Here is a 16,095-nt window from a genome sequence, read left to right as displayed (position 1 = left end):
AACGATAGAGATGAATGAACGGCTGATTAACTTTTAAACATTTGATCCTCAAGAGAAATTTGATTGTTGCAGCACCAAAATGGTTAAAGCAAAGAAATTTGTAAGTACAAAAATTGAAAAAAAACGAATCACAGTATTATGAGAATCTACAAAAAAACCCCAAAAGTATTCCAGAGAAAATTCAAAGGAAATTAAATATTTTCTGAGGTAAAAAGGTAAAATACTATTAAAATATTCAGATATTCAAGATACTATGAAGATATGTACCAATGTCAAATAAATACAGTATATGTCATGCCATATGTGAATTTACAGACATGTACAGTATGTTAAATAGTGTTCATGTAATGAGGTATGTAGGCACTATATCAGTGAAAGCATCTTACCAGTCACTGCGTTGGTGGTCGTCGGCAGACTCTCCCGTTCGTCTTTCACCGCTGTCACTCCCATCCCGTACTCTGTGCCAGGTCTCAGGCCTACGTAACAGGACCAAATAAAACACTGTGATACGGAAATAAAAAGCAATGTCATGTTTTGTTTGTACAAATCCACTGAGGTGTCACCGAATGAACGACGGGGAAGCTCTGTAGTCAAGTGGCCAGCTGTTTCAGCTAATGGCTCTAGTGCCCACGGCAAACACAAAAACGCTCTCATGTGGCTTGATTGCACAATAGATTGTAGCCTAATTGCATTTCATGGTCAGCCTGTGCTCACCGTAGAACATCAGTGTTGTATTTGCATTGATGGATCTATAGGGCCCTTGTCGTGGAGCAGAAACACTACTGGCTATGATACAGCAGGCTTCGGAGGCCCTTTGGTATCTACAATTAAGCCCTCTCTCAGCCTGATCGCCTCTAATTCCTTTATTAACTCCCACAGAGGTCATCACACACAGAGTCTTGCAGCATGAAATTACACCTAATGCCCAGGAAACTCATTATCAATAAAATCACGAGCGTGAAGGCAATTACAGATAATAACTGTGTGAAAGAACTGCTGAGGTGTGTGTGGAGTTGAGGGGGACGTCTGCTGAATGGACACAGTGCTTTATTTCCATGGGATGGGCCTCCCAAGGACAAAGAATTGGGCCAGACAAAGAGACTATTAGCCCATTTTTGGAAGCTTTTTTTGTTGTTTCTCATGCTGTCTAATCTAGAAACAAACAGAAAAAAACACATCCGCCTCAAAGCATGGCTTTATAATGTCAGCGATAGATGAAAACGCACCCGATTCTCTTAGTTGAGCAAGATCTCAGAGCGGCACAAACGGCAGTGTTATTCCATTTAAAGTCTGAATGCCAAACCCCCCTGGGTGGTTTTCTAATAAAGTGGGCCTTTTGTAGACGGGCAAACATTTCACGACACAAAACAAAGGCAACCCATTTTGGAAATGAGCAGGCTGAATATAACAGTGGCCATTTAATGGGGAGCACCACAAACACTTGCCTGAAGAATTAGGAGAATAAACACTTCACACTGTATAATTTTTTTTCACAGAAGCTTTTCCGCTGTGTGATTTGGATGCAAAGTGGCAATGAGCTAATGTGAACTCAGAGCAGACAAAAGAATGAAAACAGAGTATGTACACAGTGAAACTGCCCATTCCTTTTGCTGAGCACAACTGTTTTGTTTTTTTTTACTGTAGCTGTAATCAATACCAGTCTTGGCCTAATTGCTCTGACATGATGAGTGGGTGCAGGGTCATAAATTAATTAAATTAATTTGAACATGCCCAAAATTGTTCACATTCTGGTCAGAGATTTTTTTTAACACATTCTCCTACATATGTAAAATTAAAAAAAAAAAAAAAAAAAAAAAGGTTGACCCAGATCCTGTTATCACAACATTTGGGGTTGTCCCTAGCAACAGTGGGTTATCCAGACATCAATCAGATCTAATGGCATTCTCAACATTATGAGCCCGCCAGCTTATTTTTCCAGGCTGGAAATCTCCCACCCTCAGATGCACAGTCCAGGGCTCTTTGAAAAGGTTCCAACAAACTTGGCACCCCTTTCTAGACTATTATGCAAGCGAATATGATGTTTACACTTTAGTTCAGTAGCCCCCCCACATCTCTACCCTAAAGAGGGTAAAGAGGGTGACAAAATAAACAAAATTTAAAAAAAAATCTAAAATAATATTTAAATAAAGTTTTGCAGTGTTGTGCAATGTGTGGTATTGTCATGAGTGACAACTCTGTGCTGCCAGTGTAGTTATCTTGATGGCTTAAGTGCACTTCTTCAGCACGCCCTTATTATACTCTCAGTGTATAGCTCAACATAAGTGCTGCCAAGATGTGATTTACAACACTGTAAAGACCCCATACTGTGCTTTTTTCGTTGACGTGTAATAGGATCTAATAACATTTCAATTTATTGTTCAAGTGAACCCCCTCTACTGAAAACATGTTCCCATGGCTATAACAGTTAGACTTACCAACTGGAAAAAAGCTACAGAGCATCTGGACCAACATTAAGAACCACCTAATGAAACAGGCAAAGCTATGTCTTGCTGGGGTCAATAACACCAGCCAAATAGATTTTTCACAACCTGGCAACCCAAAAGTTGTTAATGGCTTTTATAACTGATCAATAAAGCTTTAACCAATGATTAATTAACTGTTAATAAGAGGTATTAGTCACAACTAATTAACCCATGATAAAAGGTTTTTCATTAGAGAGTGGTACCAATATAATAATATGCACAATCTGCACATGATAGTATGTCTGTGTACTTAAAAAATGTTAAGACTGTTGCCTGATTCTGCACCGTCCATGTTGATAGAGGTGATGTTAATCTGGATGGTGTTAGCGTGTGTGCATATATGTGTGTGTGTGTGTGTGTGTGTGTGTGTGTGTGTGTGTGTGCATGTTTTTGTTTCCTCTTGGGGACCTTTTCCAGTAAAACACCGACCTTGTCAGCACCAGTATTCCTTGAGGGGACTAAAGCCTGGTCCTAACCCTAATCCTGGTTAAGGTTAGGGTTAGGGTTAGGTTGTCCACAATGAATGGAAGTCAATGCAATGTTCTAACAAGGATAGCTGTGCACACTTTTTTGTGTGTGTATGTGTGTGTGTGTGTGTGCATGTCTGAGATACAGTACCAGTGATCTTGGCCTGTGTAGTGTCTTTGGGTCCTGGGGGGAAAAGCAGCTCTCCGTGCTCGCCTCCAGACAGAGGTCCGTACTTGATGCGATAGTTGTCCACCCGAGCTTTGCTGTTCTTCCACTCAAGAGTGATGCTCTCGTCTGTCAGCTCAACTGTCTGAAGGTCTCTGGGGGCATCCAGGTCTATCAGACACAAGCAAAAATTGACTTTCGATAGACGTAACATAAAACCTTGACATACCCTATTTGGACTTCTAATCTAGTTCTAAACCTTGAGCGGTTCCCTTTGGCAGTCAAGGCTGAAAAATCGCCACTTTGGAGGATTTTCCTCATTGTTCTGTAGTTAAGTGGACATTTGGGCTTTCAAAGAACACACCCACACACTCATAACAATAACAATAAAGCCATAGTAAAGTATATGTGGTCCCCCCCCAAGGCTGAGAAAAATAGCGCAGCAGCTCTTAAACCTACATGTAATAAACAATTAATTAGTTGTGGCTGTTTTTCATCTCTAAGATGAAGGTAAGATCATATTTTTAAAAACTGTAGTTAAAGGACTGAAAACACAGCACATCATATTGTCATTACAGCCTTACCTGTGAGGAAGGACTCGTAGACAGGAATGCTGGTCTGTTCTCCCCTCCGAGCCGTCAGAGACACCTCATACTGAGTGTCGGGGGCGAGGCCTCCCAGGTGGTACTGGGTGTCAGTGGAGGACAGCTCAACCACGGTGCGATCAGCAGGACTGGAGCTGGGCCCGTACGAGACACTGACCCCGTCCACCTCGGCCACGGGCTGGAACCAGGTCACCAATGCTGTAGTGTCGGTCACGTCACGCACATCCACCCGGCTGGGGGCATCAATCCCTGGAGGGGTAAAAGGTACATAGCGAAGGGTGGTAAAGGACCCTCATTGGAAAAATTCAGATCTTTGCATTTTGATGCATTTTGCTGACAGATATTAGAGGAGATGCAGTTGTTGTCAGCAAATTCAAATCTACTTGAAGAACACCATGAAGAACAGTTGTTCTTATTGTGAGCCATGAAATGAAATGAAATGAAATACTTGAAAACAAATCCTGTTACTGTGAAGCCAGTGATGCTTACAAAAATACTATACCATTTAGCTTTGCACTCTGATAACATCGTCACGACATTCAGTTTTTTAAAGTCAATTCAGCAGAAACAGAGATATCGTCTCCTTCCTTGTCAAAACCTGACACCTACATTACCCACAATGCAACTCGACTGCTAACAGTTCTGTTAGAGAGATATGGGTTTGTTGTGCTAGTAGCAGCTAATGTAGCTGCTAGAATCAAGCAGAGATGAGGAGTCTGGTAACCTCACTTCTTTCTAACTCCACACTCCAGAATTTTTTCATTTCTTCAGCCCTAACCGACGCAATTTCCTCAAGTAAAATCACTTAAGGCAATTTATCAGATTTCACAGAGCTCCCTCTGGAGCCACCAAAGGCTTAAGTAGTACAGGTATGTATAAGTACATATAAGTATATAAGATATAAGTACAGATAGTAGTACTCCCCAACACGTGGAAACAGACTTTGATGTTTAAAATCCCCTTACTGTGAGGGTATACACATTCATAGTTCCTGTCAAGATAAACCTTATTTATTGATTGATTGATTGATTTAATTTATCTTTAATTTTAATGAACTGTATGGCAGTTGTTCTCAAAGCTGTATAGACTGGCCAGAGAAGAATTTGTAAAGGCCTGTAAAAGTCTTTTAACATAATGTGTGAGCACGTCTAAAGGTGGGATTCCCAATAGAAACACTCAAAGGTTGAACTAGAAGCCTCATAGCCTGGTCCTCGCTACATCCCACTGCAACCCTGATTTCTCTCCAATAATTCTGTCTTTGGAGTCTCAGTGCAATAAACTGTTGTGATTGCTTATACACATAAGCATACTGAGGCCTTTAGGAAGCAAATGGATACATAGAACATCTATGGTGCAATAAAGACCACTGGAGGACTGGGTTTACCCACTGCAACTTTTAGAAAATTCCAAATAAAAATTTACTTGTTCTTATGTCACAAACTCAATCTGAAAATATAATGAATGAGTTGTCCAACAGAACTCATTAATGATACAGCTATGGCTCAGGAGGCAGAGTTAGTCATCCATTAATTGCATGGTTGGAGATTAGTTTCCTGGCTCCTGCTGTCCACAGAACTTAAACACTATTAAGTTCACAAAACCAAAGTTGCATTCCAGTGGCACCATGTGAAGTCAACCTAAGAACAGTGTGTGGGTGCAGGGTCACAACCTAAGCTATAATTTATGGAAACATCCCTGAATACCTGAACTTTGAACCATACCGACATCCACAAACTTTCTGGATTCCCATATGCTCTTCTCATGTAAGAAATTGCTTCTACATAACTCTCCAACTTTAAGAACATATGAAATGTTCTAAATTGGCAGATCTTTTAGCATACATAATAATGCTTTGCTCTGCTTAGTACAGTGCAAAAGGGGCTAATTTGAAGCTACTGTCAGACATTGCGTTTGCATCTTAATTCTACTTGATTTCAGTTAGAATTTGAGTTCGAGCAGAAGTAAATATTTTTCATCATAGTTATATCACTGGTAGGGTTGGTAGCTTACTCTTCCCATGGACCACAGACCATGAAGGCAGGAAGCACAGAACTGAGTAAAGAGGGTCGGTGCTAAGGTGGTATATGCATAAATACATTTCAGCAACACAGGTGCTGAAAAATATGACAGCTCTCTTGCATTTATGAGGTATTCAAACTATTTACAGATCAAACCCCTGCGCCATGAAGGGCGCCTGTTCATCAGTGCTGAAATTGATTTGTCACACGCAGGCAACTTTAGGAAAGTCAACCCTCTGTGCTGGGCTGATAAAATGAAGGATCTGCATTTGAGCTGAACACAGATTTGTCTTCTGAGGGAGCTGTGAGTGTGTCGTTCTGGTGTCACGATATCATTCTCCTGGGAGGCCGGCATCCCTCTGAGCCTGACTGCTTGACTGACTGGTGCCTCCCACACATGGTGGGTTGGGTTGAAGGGGTTGGAGAGAGGGGCAAGCGGGGGGACTTGCTTCACGCAATTAGCCCCCTCAGCATGCAAATCCCACAATACGCACTGCAAGCTGGTGTAATGGAAGACATTAAGAGAGCCTGAGTGACACAAAGAACTCTGAACCTCATAATCCAAGTCGTGCTGACACGTGGGTATATTTGTGTGCGCAAGTGCATGCATGCATAAACAGTGGCTAAAAAAAAATATTCATCCTCTTTTTAACTTTTTAACTTCGACTTGTATTACAAGGTTTGTTCCAAATACCAAGCATTAGGAATATTTGGCCAACAAGTTTTCAAATTCAATGATAGCATACATTCTGCGTGCAGAATTTTAGCCATGCTAGCACCACGGCTCTAAGGATGTCGCTGTCAGTTGGTCGATCCACCACTTGATCCAGACTCCTCTGTTGCCACCGGATGTTTGGTTCAGAGTCAAATATCTCCTATTGAAACTAACTATTGGAAGGATTTCATTAAACAGTCATTCACAGTCCCCTCAGGATTAATTGTAACAAATTTCCCTCAACTATCAGGTCAAAATTGAAATCTTTCCAATATGATTATGACCAAAAACCTGCATAACTAATGACATTCCCGTTAGCTTCAGAATATTATATGATAAAAATGATTCCTGCTTAAAATCAGCATGTTACTATTGCCATTGTGAGCACGTTAGCTTTTCTTTGGTTAAACTATAGATGTTACTAATGAAATCTGACCAAAAAAAAACCCACCAAATTGTGCACTACAACCAGTTATTGCTGTAATTTATCAGGCCTTCTCTTAGTCTGAATAGGAGGAAGGGTGTATAAGAAAAGGTTATGATAGGCCTCTAATGGCATTTCCATGCATACCTCCCTCTGTTTATTCTGGCAAGGTGCAGACCATTTTCACACCATAAATAAGCAAAGAAGTGGCCTGTCCCATTGCTAGATGGAGCTGCCATTTATTAAATTTAGTGCTGAATGTGACGAACATTGCTGCGCCTGTTGAATCTGCCTTGTTGAAACAGAAGTCTCCCAGGGGTACAAGCTAGCACCGTTTAAGTCCAGAATTAAGTTTCAGGCTGGGAAGCCAGCCATGAAGCCTCACTTTTAAAGAAAATACACATTTAACAACTTCAACAAGAGTTGGAGCACTGTTTTAACCTACCCCCAAGTCAAGACACCTAAAAATAGCCTGGTGGTTGGTGGTTGGTCTGGCAGGTGGAGTCAGGAATTCAAGACGTTTTTTTTCTCTCTCTATTGATCCCCAGCTTCGAGTTCCTCTGAGTGTTACAAGCCATTGGGCTTTATAGCGACAGCCTGGTGGAGCTATGGAGATATCTCATAACTTGCCAACAGGGCTGGAAATCCATAGCTCTTTTTACTACTGTCGCTAAATCAGAACAATGCAATGAAATCTAATGAGCTAATCACTCAGGGTTGACATGTCAGGCTGTTTTCAATACTCTGTTGGAGGGCTGCAGAATGGATAACCCAGGTATAGAAACCAATGATCCTGCACAAAGTATGAAGGTAACAGCCAGTTTTTGCATCTAACTCTGACAGGTCTAAGTGACAATTTATTCCACAATAACCTCTATTTCTGGAAAATCACACCCCCTCTATCTGCAGCACTGGGTCAGAATGGTGAAAAGTAAGTGTTTAGCCTTATTCTCCTGCAAATGCATTTGAATACAAAGGTTAGGCTTCATACTGAGAGGTTAAGATCACAATTTTTTGATATATATCTTTAATTTTTCTTGAATCCATCAGTCAAAAGTGTATCTCTCTCCACTGTATGAATACGGTACTGAAAATCCCGTGTTTATAAGGGTCACAAAGAGCAAAGTATGTATCAACACTGATAAGCTAGGGTTGATATATGTGGAGCAGACCAGCTTTTATTCACAATGTTGTGGGTTCAAATCATTCCTATTATCTCATCCCCCATCTCTTTTCCTTCTAAAGAAAATATTTCCACTACAAACTATTTCATAAAACTGAATTTTAAGACCCATACAAGGTTACATTTTTAGATTTGTAATATCTGATGGTATGTTTCTGATGAATCAAATGAAGATTCATTATGTCAATTAAAATACTTGTTACTTCCAAAAATGGGGATGATTTTTTTTTTACATAATTCTTGTAGTAGAGTATTAAGTTCAGACAAACCACTGCAAAGAGTAAATGTACACCCCGCTGGAATAGAACCTTTCTAGTAAATCTAAAACAAAAGAACGATAAGCCAGTTAGTAGTGTGAATATGAACACTTACTTGTGACGACGTTCTTGGTGGCAGGCGGTCCATGCTTGTTGTTCTTCACCACCTCCAGTTTGACCTCGTACTCCAGGCCAGGGCCCAGGCCCGACTGCTCAAAGGTGGTCTCTGGACGGCCGAGGGAGTTCAGAATCTCACCATCATCCTCTTTCTGCCAGCACCGAAAAACACAGTCATCAACCACTACAAAGACTAGTCCTGGCTTAATGTGTGGAGCAAAAGGGGGAAAAAAAAAACAGCCAAATCATACATAATGGCACTCTGGGTGGCGTTTGGACTTAAGAGTTGACAGATTTGAATAGATCCCAGTAGCACTGCTTATTAAGACTTCTATGAGCTCTCAAAAAGAAAAATAAAGCATTTAACAAAGTAACATTTGCTTGATGCTGTACGGTTATTGAAGCTGTCATGATATGCTCACAGTTTTAACTGCTGTGTTTTTGCATTCTGGCTTGGCTAGGCTATTTTCCACAGGATACTCACTATGATGTTCATGTTTGCACATTAGGCAATAGCTGAATTTAAAGTAGGGGGTCCGCAGCGGGTCGTTTATGGTTTCTACCAGAGGAAAATGTGGATAATGATAGAGGCTGTGGTAAACCCTAGAGTTCAACCACCCCCTGGAATAAGTAAGCTCCATTAACATCTTGGGTAGCTAAACTCACAGTGTTTCTGAAGATGAGGTTCCAGCCATCGAAGGGAATGTCCAATGGGTCCCACTGCACCTCCACCGATGTCTCTCGAACTGATTTGAACTTGAGTCCCTCAGGCTCCGGAAGATCTGACAGGATTAGAACAAATTTCTGACTTCATTTACTCTAGATTCATATGGTGATTTTTGTAAACAGTTAGATTGTAAAAAGTTGGATTCACATACGCGTTGCCACTCTAGCACTGACAGGAATGCTCCTCTTGTTGTTCAGAATAGCATAGACGCTGATTAGGTACTCCACACCAGGTTCAAGCTCCCGAAGAGTGGCCATCTTCTGGTCCCCAGGCACCCGCATGTCCAGCTCCAGACCTCCAGTGGCTGTGGGCACGTAGGTGACCAGGTACTCTGTCACACGCATCTCATTCTCCCAGGACAGGTCCACCGACTCTGGGGTGACTTCCACCACCGTTAGGTCTTTGGGTGGTGACACTGTGGAGAGACACTGGAAGTCAATAATCTGTTCTAAGGGTTTTAAAATGTTAATAACACTGCAAATGTCTCTGTCTTTCATAAAGGCTTAAAATGTGAGTTTTCTTTAAGTACCATATGTTAAACTTGCTGAGTGATTTTGAGTGTGGATGACTGAGTGACATTTTGAAAGAAGAAATAAGATGACATTAAGATATTCTTCTAGAAATCTAGAGTTGGGTAACTTTGATTTTCTGTTGAAACACGTGGCATTATATCAGCTCACATTTTTCAGAAAATATAAATATAATCTCAAGACTAAGTGCAGGATTCAAAGCCATATTGGCATTATTTGGAGAAAAAATCATGCAAAAATTCAACCCATGAATCATGTTCATTGATACACTAAGTTGTATGTCAGGCATCACATTTCATATGTGACACATGTTGTTTTCATGAATATGCTCATGCATTGCTTGATCTGAACCCTGGTTATGTTGCATGCCATTAGTTTCCTTTAAGCCGTAGCGCAACCTCAGATCTTCTGAACTTTCAACAACTTTTAAGTTAGAGCTGCACTAATGATTATTTTTATATGAGCAGTGGGTCAAATGACTATGTGTAATGTGAAGGTATCGCTCATACAGGTGTGTCACAGCTGTGGGTGTTACCCATACATGAAAACTGATTGGTTAAGTTAGATCCAGCCAATCACAGCCAGCCCAGGGAAGAGTAAACAGTTGCAGTATTGTAAAGTTAATGCGTGCATTCAGAAATGGTGCTTCTGTCACTTACTGCTGGCTGTGACGACAGATTAGGGAATAACAGATCAGAGGTATGAAACGGCTACTTACAGTATATGGTCTCAGTGATTATTTTATGGTAAGTTGAAACAGTGGTCACAACTATAGTAGTAGAAAAAATTGTAGAAATGCATGGCTGATTTTGATTTGGCATGTTGTGGAGACTGGAACGGGGGCCGGAGGCAGGAGGTTGCGATGCGCATGTCCCACCCGTAGAACCCCCCACACTTTTAAAATCACTTCTCCACCCCTGCACTTATAGTTACGATAATATCCTCAGAGAGTCATCACCAACTATACAGTTCCCCTCAGCCCTGTAGAGAGTTTTAGCATCTTCCTCTGTTTTGGGTTTATGGCCCACAACTTTACTGTTTTGGATCAGACTCACCACTCTCATCAGGCTTGTTCCAAATGTGTTCAACCAGCCCAGCACCAAATGTGCAGGTCTTGAAAAGTCTTAAACATTGATTTGATGTTTCCCCTCAAAAAATGGCCTTAGGGGGTATTAAAAAGTCTTAAATTTCATGTACTGATGATGGTTATAAAACGTTTTTGTATCCGATTGCTGGCTGTAGGGAAACTTCACACACTTATAAATTAAAAGTGGGATTGTTTTCAACAGTGGATTTTGTGCTCAGGAGACTGTTCTGTATTTTTTTGTGGAGTTTCAGTCAGCACTATCACAACTATTGCAACATAACGGGCGGTCTCCTAATAGGCAGGTGTTGGTTTTAGCAAAGACAAAATGAATGCTTCTGTTTCTTTGTGTCTGCTGCTGGTTGTAGAAACCACATTAGCTGTATAAACATTACTAGGAGATAATGTCAAATGTGATTTTTTAGCTTATTTAGGAGTTCTGCATTCAAGTGGCCCAAATAAACAGATGAATGCAATTTTAAAGCCACTATGTGTAGAATAGTGAATATTTCTGACTTTGCACCCCTCCCACTGGTAGTATAATAACAAAATCACTGTAGTACACAGCATGATATACAATCTTGTAGACTTTAGAGCCTGAAAAAGCACGTCTGAGAATTATTGCTATCAAATCACTGTGATCAGTCTTACCCTCAGAACAGTCCTCCCCAATGAAGCCCTCATCACAGACACACGCTCCGTTCTCACAGCGTCCCTGGTTCTGGCAGTCCCCTGGGCAGGTCAGTATGGAGCAGTCTGGCCCGGTGAAACCGTCATAACACACACAGTTGCCATCGACACAGTAACCTCTGTCTAGACAGTTTTTTGGACATGTCTTCTCGCTGCAGTCTTCTCCAGTGAAACCCTTATGACAAACGCATTGCCCGTTGACACAGTGGCCGCGGTCCAGACAGTCATTGGGGCAGGTCAGCTCACCGCAGTCCTTACCCGTGAAGCCAACGAAGCACACGCACTTGCCGTCCACACACTCCCCACGTCCCATGCAGTCTTTTGGACAGGTCTTGATGCTGCAGTCTTCCCCGGCATAGCCTTTGTTGCATACACACTGCCCATCAACACAGCGACCACGGTCTTGGCAATTGTTAGGGCAAGAGAGCTCACTACAGTCCTCGCCTTGGTATCCTATGTCGCATACACATTCTCCGTTGATGCACTGGCCCCTGTTGCTGCAGTTGTCAGGGCATGAGAGAATGGAGCAATCTTCACCCTCAAATCCTGGATCACAGATGCACTTCCCGTTGAAGCAATGGCCTCTCTCGTTGCAGTTTTTGGGACAGGTGATCTTTGAGCAGTCCTCTCCACTGTAGCCGGTCTGACAAACACACTGGCCATTCACACACATGCCACGACTGTTGCAGTTGCCAGGACAAGTGAGCTCACCACAGTCTTCTCCAGTGTAGCCGTCCTCACAGTAGCAGGTGCCATTGATGCAGCGTCCACGGTCATAGCAGTCGTTTGGACAGATGAGTTCAGAGCAGTCAAAGCCTGTCCACGGCTCATCGCAAACACACTCATCGTCCATGCAGCGTCCACGGCCCAGGCAGTTATTGAGGCAGTTGGTCTGGGTGCAGTCCTCACCGATGAAGCCCTCCTCACAGATGCAGGACCCTTCGACGCAGTGGCCGTAGTCGCCGCAGTCCAGCAGGCAAAGCTCAATACCACAGTCGTCCCCACCAAAGCCCTCAAAGCATTCACATTTTCCATCAACACAGCGGCCCTGGTCCTGGCAGTCATTGGGGCACTCAGGTTCGGTACAGTTGGGGCCCTTCCATCCAGGCTCGCATACACAACTGCAGGTGTCAGTGCTCCAGTTCCCACGACCATTACAGTAGGGCTTTGTGGACACTTCACCTGGAAGAAGGCAAGAAAGCAGCAGGAAGCATTTTAAAACAATTCCAACCTGATCACAAATCTGTCGGTAAAACAGTGCACATAAATAGTAAACGGACTGTACTTGTTTAGCGCCTTTCTAGTCTTCTGACCACTCAAAGCACTTTTACACTATGAATCACATTCACCCATTCACACACATTCATACGCTGAATGCTACCGTGCAAGGTCCCAATCTGCTATCAGAGGAAATCTAATCATTCTCACACTGATAGCACAGCCATCAGGAGCGATTAGGGGTTAAGTATCTTGCTCAAGGACACATCGACATGTGAACTGGAGGAGCCGGGAATCAAACCGCTGATCTTCTGATTAGTAGACGACCCGATCTACCACAGCCGCCCCCCCATACATACATACAAATCCAAAGAGTCCCTTCAAACAAACCTGAGATTTATGCAAACTGGGTGAATCCATAGTGTTTCAATTAGTGAAGATGTTGCACTATTCAGTCCTCTCCAGCTTTACTTTGTAATTTATGTTCATATGTTTAGTTTTTATGTTTTAGTTACAGGAATGGACCAGTAATTTATTATGTCTTAGCCCATTAACTACAAATTGTCTGAAAGTATAAAAAAGTTTCTTGAGTGAACTTCCAGACGGCCATTGGTTTCAGTCCATTTCAACAAACTATGAAAATGCACTTACAGAGAAATGTTTTTAATAGAGTGAATGCAGTTTATTACAGTGAGCACTTTGTCTCCTTTATCTTTTGGCAGTTACATTATTATCATGTGGTATTGCAGTTGGAATTTTCAAAACTACTAAAAGAGCTTTGTATAGACAATGTTCAAAATCCGAAAATCAAAAAATAAGGACGTTGTTAGCATGAAAAAGTTTGCTACTCAACTTTGTTTTTGTTTTTTTTTAAATCAGATGTCAGGTCTTATAATGCAAATGTCTACACTCATAACTGCATTGCTATTGACAAAAATGTGGCTGGCTAGAATGTAAAATACTGTCAGCAGAGGTTAATTGACTCAAAGATACAAAGCCATTGCTACACCAAAATTGTGATGTATTTGTTCTGTCCTTTGAAATGTGCATTCATGTCTTGTAGAGACAAGACATATTTGCTGGGAGCACTTTAAAACAGATCTGACTTGATTTGATTGCATGTATATTAACAGCACATACAGCATATGGTGGAGACCAACCTGTAACCTGAGCTCCACAGCAGCCTGCCCCACTGCCGCACTGCTCTCTCAGACTAGACAGCTCTGACTCCAGCATCTCCAGCCTGTTCAGGATATCTTTGATGTCTGGCAGCTGGTTGTCGCAGCCACACGCCTGCTTGGGGATATTGATGCGGTGGGTGAAAACGATCTGATTGTCACCGTCCACCGTGTGCTCCATGTGCTCAGTGTTCTGCATGTCCACCGGGCTGCTCTTGTGTTTGAGCTCGGTGTCTCCAGGTGAGTCGAGGTCCACTGAGCAGAGGGACGTGGAGGGGACGTTGATGTTGTAGACATGGTTAAACACTACCGGCTGGTCAGGGTGGGGCAGTGTGAGGTTCTCCTGGGTTTTCTTAGGCATCAGAGCCTCTCTGCGGTGGCGGATGACCTTCTTGACCAGGCCAGCAGAGGACAGCTGAATGAGCAAGGCCACGGTCACGCAGCCTAAGAGGAAGCCTTTCCCCATGATGAAACCCTGTCACTTGGACTGGTAGTGGATTCTATGCAGGTATCAAATCTGGTGTTCTTGTTTTGAGACCTAGAATTGGAGAAAGTACAGGCAGAATGGAAAAGTGAGACAAAACAAGAATTTATTTTCTAGGCACATATCTTTGTCACAAAGTTCATCTTTATGTGTACCCACAGAGCAATCCACACAGAATTCTGTTGGATGTTCACTTTTATGGTGTGCCCTTGCCATTGGGGATAAATTCAACAACATGGTCCCACCGCACACACATACATCCACACTAGGGACCATAGCTGGTGTGAAATATTATAGTATCCCACTAAAAAGCAATTAACCTTCCTCTGTTGCCCCTAACAAAAGACTACCTCCAATCCTGTTGGTGCCTGTGACCCATTTTAGCCCCTCTGCTCTCAGTGGAGGAGACACACACTTAGCGGATGACTTGGGGCATTCTTTTCACAATTCCTCCAGGACCAAGAGCGGCAATTACTGCAGGAGTGGCATGTGACCTTGGACAGGTTGCCACGAACAGCCCCGCAACACCTGCATGGCAGGGAGCCTCCTCTTTCCTCCACAGCCAAGACCACAACCCAAGCTGACAGATTAATACCAGTGTATGGTTAGACCATCTGTGGGCTTTCTGTAAAGCACAAAGGTCTGCAACTTCCCTGCTACCCGCAAACTGGCAGGTCAGCATTCCCAGACTGCTCTCCTGACAGCGACTGGGTTTTCTTTTAGTTCTGTAACATAATTCTTATTGCTTTCACCAAACACTTCGAAGACATGGTTCTTTTAAAAGGTCTGCTGGAAAAAATGTGCTGAGCTTGTGGCGTGAAAGCCGACCTTAAAACCTGATGTTTTTTGTTGTTCTTTGATCTTAGCGTTAAATTAAATATACAGGTTGGTTAAAGGTATGCTGTTGCTGCATGCAACGTTAGGTGTTTTTTTATGAGCAACAGGAGTGGTTCTTGAAGCATTTTGTTCCTCTAATAATCAGGTCTCCAGTTATTTATATGGAGAAAGGTGATGAGAGGCATAAATTAAGCTCTTGGTCTGTCAGTACTGGAACCAAATGGGAGGACAAACTTATGTATATAGATTCCATGCACAGCAATAGGCTTCCTTTAAAAAAAAAAAAAAGTCTGGCTCAGGCAGAGTTTAGATAATTGCACTTTTTTACCCCACCTTGTCAGAGATGCTGACACCAATCATTTCCTACATCTAATAAAACCAATGTGTGCCTTGGCTGCTCTAAAGGTTAATGGCAGCTGTTAGCAGCCAACATGAATATGTCTGGATAATGCATGATTCCAGGCATACAAAGCGTATACCAACCCTGTGGTGGAATATGTATGAAGGGTTTTAATTTTCTGTGCTACAGCTGATGTGGGATACAATGAAAACACAGGGCATCTTCACCAGTCATTTTAATGTGTACAGAAACAGGGAGGCTGACAGTCAGCAGGTAATATTCCAGGAAGTGTTCGGTCTCCTCATCCTGGCCTGACGTGTGATTAGGCGAGCTGACAGATGAGCTCAGCTTGCAGGGATCCCACGGCTTCACCTCCTCCACCCTCACCCTCCCTGCACCCTCCCCAGCCCCCTGATTAGACAGGCAGGGATGAGCGCCTCCATGATGGGTAGACTGTAAAAGTGCTAATGTAGCTTGCTGATGGGAGCGTTGAGGATCTGGGCCCTCAGGGGTCCTAAAGAGCTTCACCCCCTCCTGTCTCACTTGCTAACACACTATGTCACACATGCACG

The 16,095-nt window shown here is 42.6% G+C and overlaps 1 protein-coding gene across 3 annotated transcripts in view; it reads right to left on the bottom strand.

The window, feature by feature from the left end:
• Window positions 1–16,095, bottom strand: part of tncb (tenascin Cb) — a 46,715-nt gene that overhangs the window by 20,260 nt on the left and 10,360 nt on the right. For all 3 annotated transcript variants that reach the window (XM_067601441.1, XM_067601422.1, XM_067601431.1), the window contains exons 2-9: window positions 13,845–14,400; window positions 11,428–12,648; window positions 9,314–9,577; window positions 9,102–9,217; window positions 8,434–8,587; window positions 3,701–3,970; window positions 3,102–3,287; window positions 387–476 (exon numbers count right to left, since the gene is read on the bottom strand). In XM_067601441.1, the coding sequence (XP_067457542.1) occupies window positions 387–476; window positions 3,102–3,287; window positions 3,701–3,970; window positions 8,434–8,587; window positions 9,102–9,217; window positions 9,314–9,577; window positions 11,428–12,648; window positions 13,845–14,328 (2,785 nt within the window). In that variant the 5' untranslated portion in view covers window positions 14,329–14,400. The remainder of the gene's footprint in view (window positions 1–386; window positions 477–3,101; window positions 3,288–3,700; window positions 3,971–8,433; window positions 8,588–9,101; window positions 9,218–9,313; window positions 9,578–11,427; window positions 12,649–13,844; window positions 14,401–16,095) is intronic.

Source organism: Thunnus thynnus, chromosome 2 (assembly GCF_963924715.1).
Source record: "Thunnus thynnus chromosome 2, fThuThy2.1, whole genome shotgun sequence".
Lineage (NCBI taxonomy): Eukaryota > Metazoa > Chordata > Actinopteri > Scombriformes > Scombridae > Thunnus > Thunnus thynnus.
This window is presented reverse-complemented; position numbering and strand designations above follow the sequence as displayed.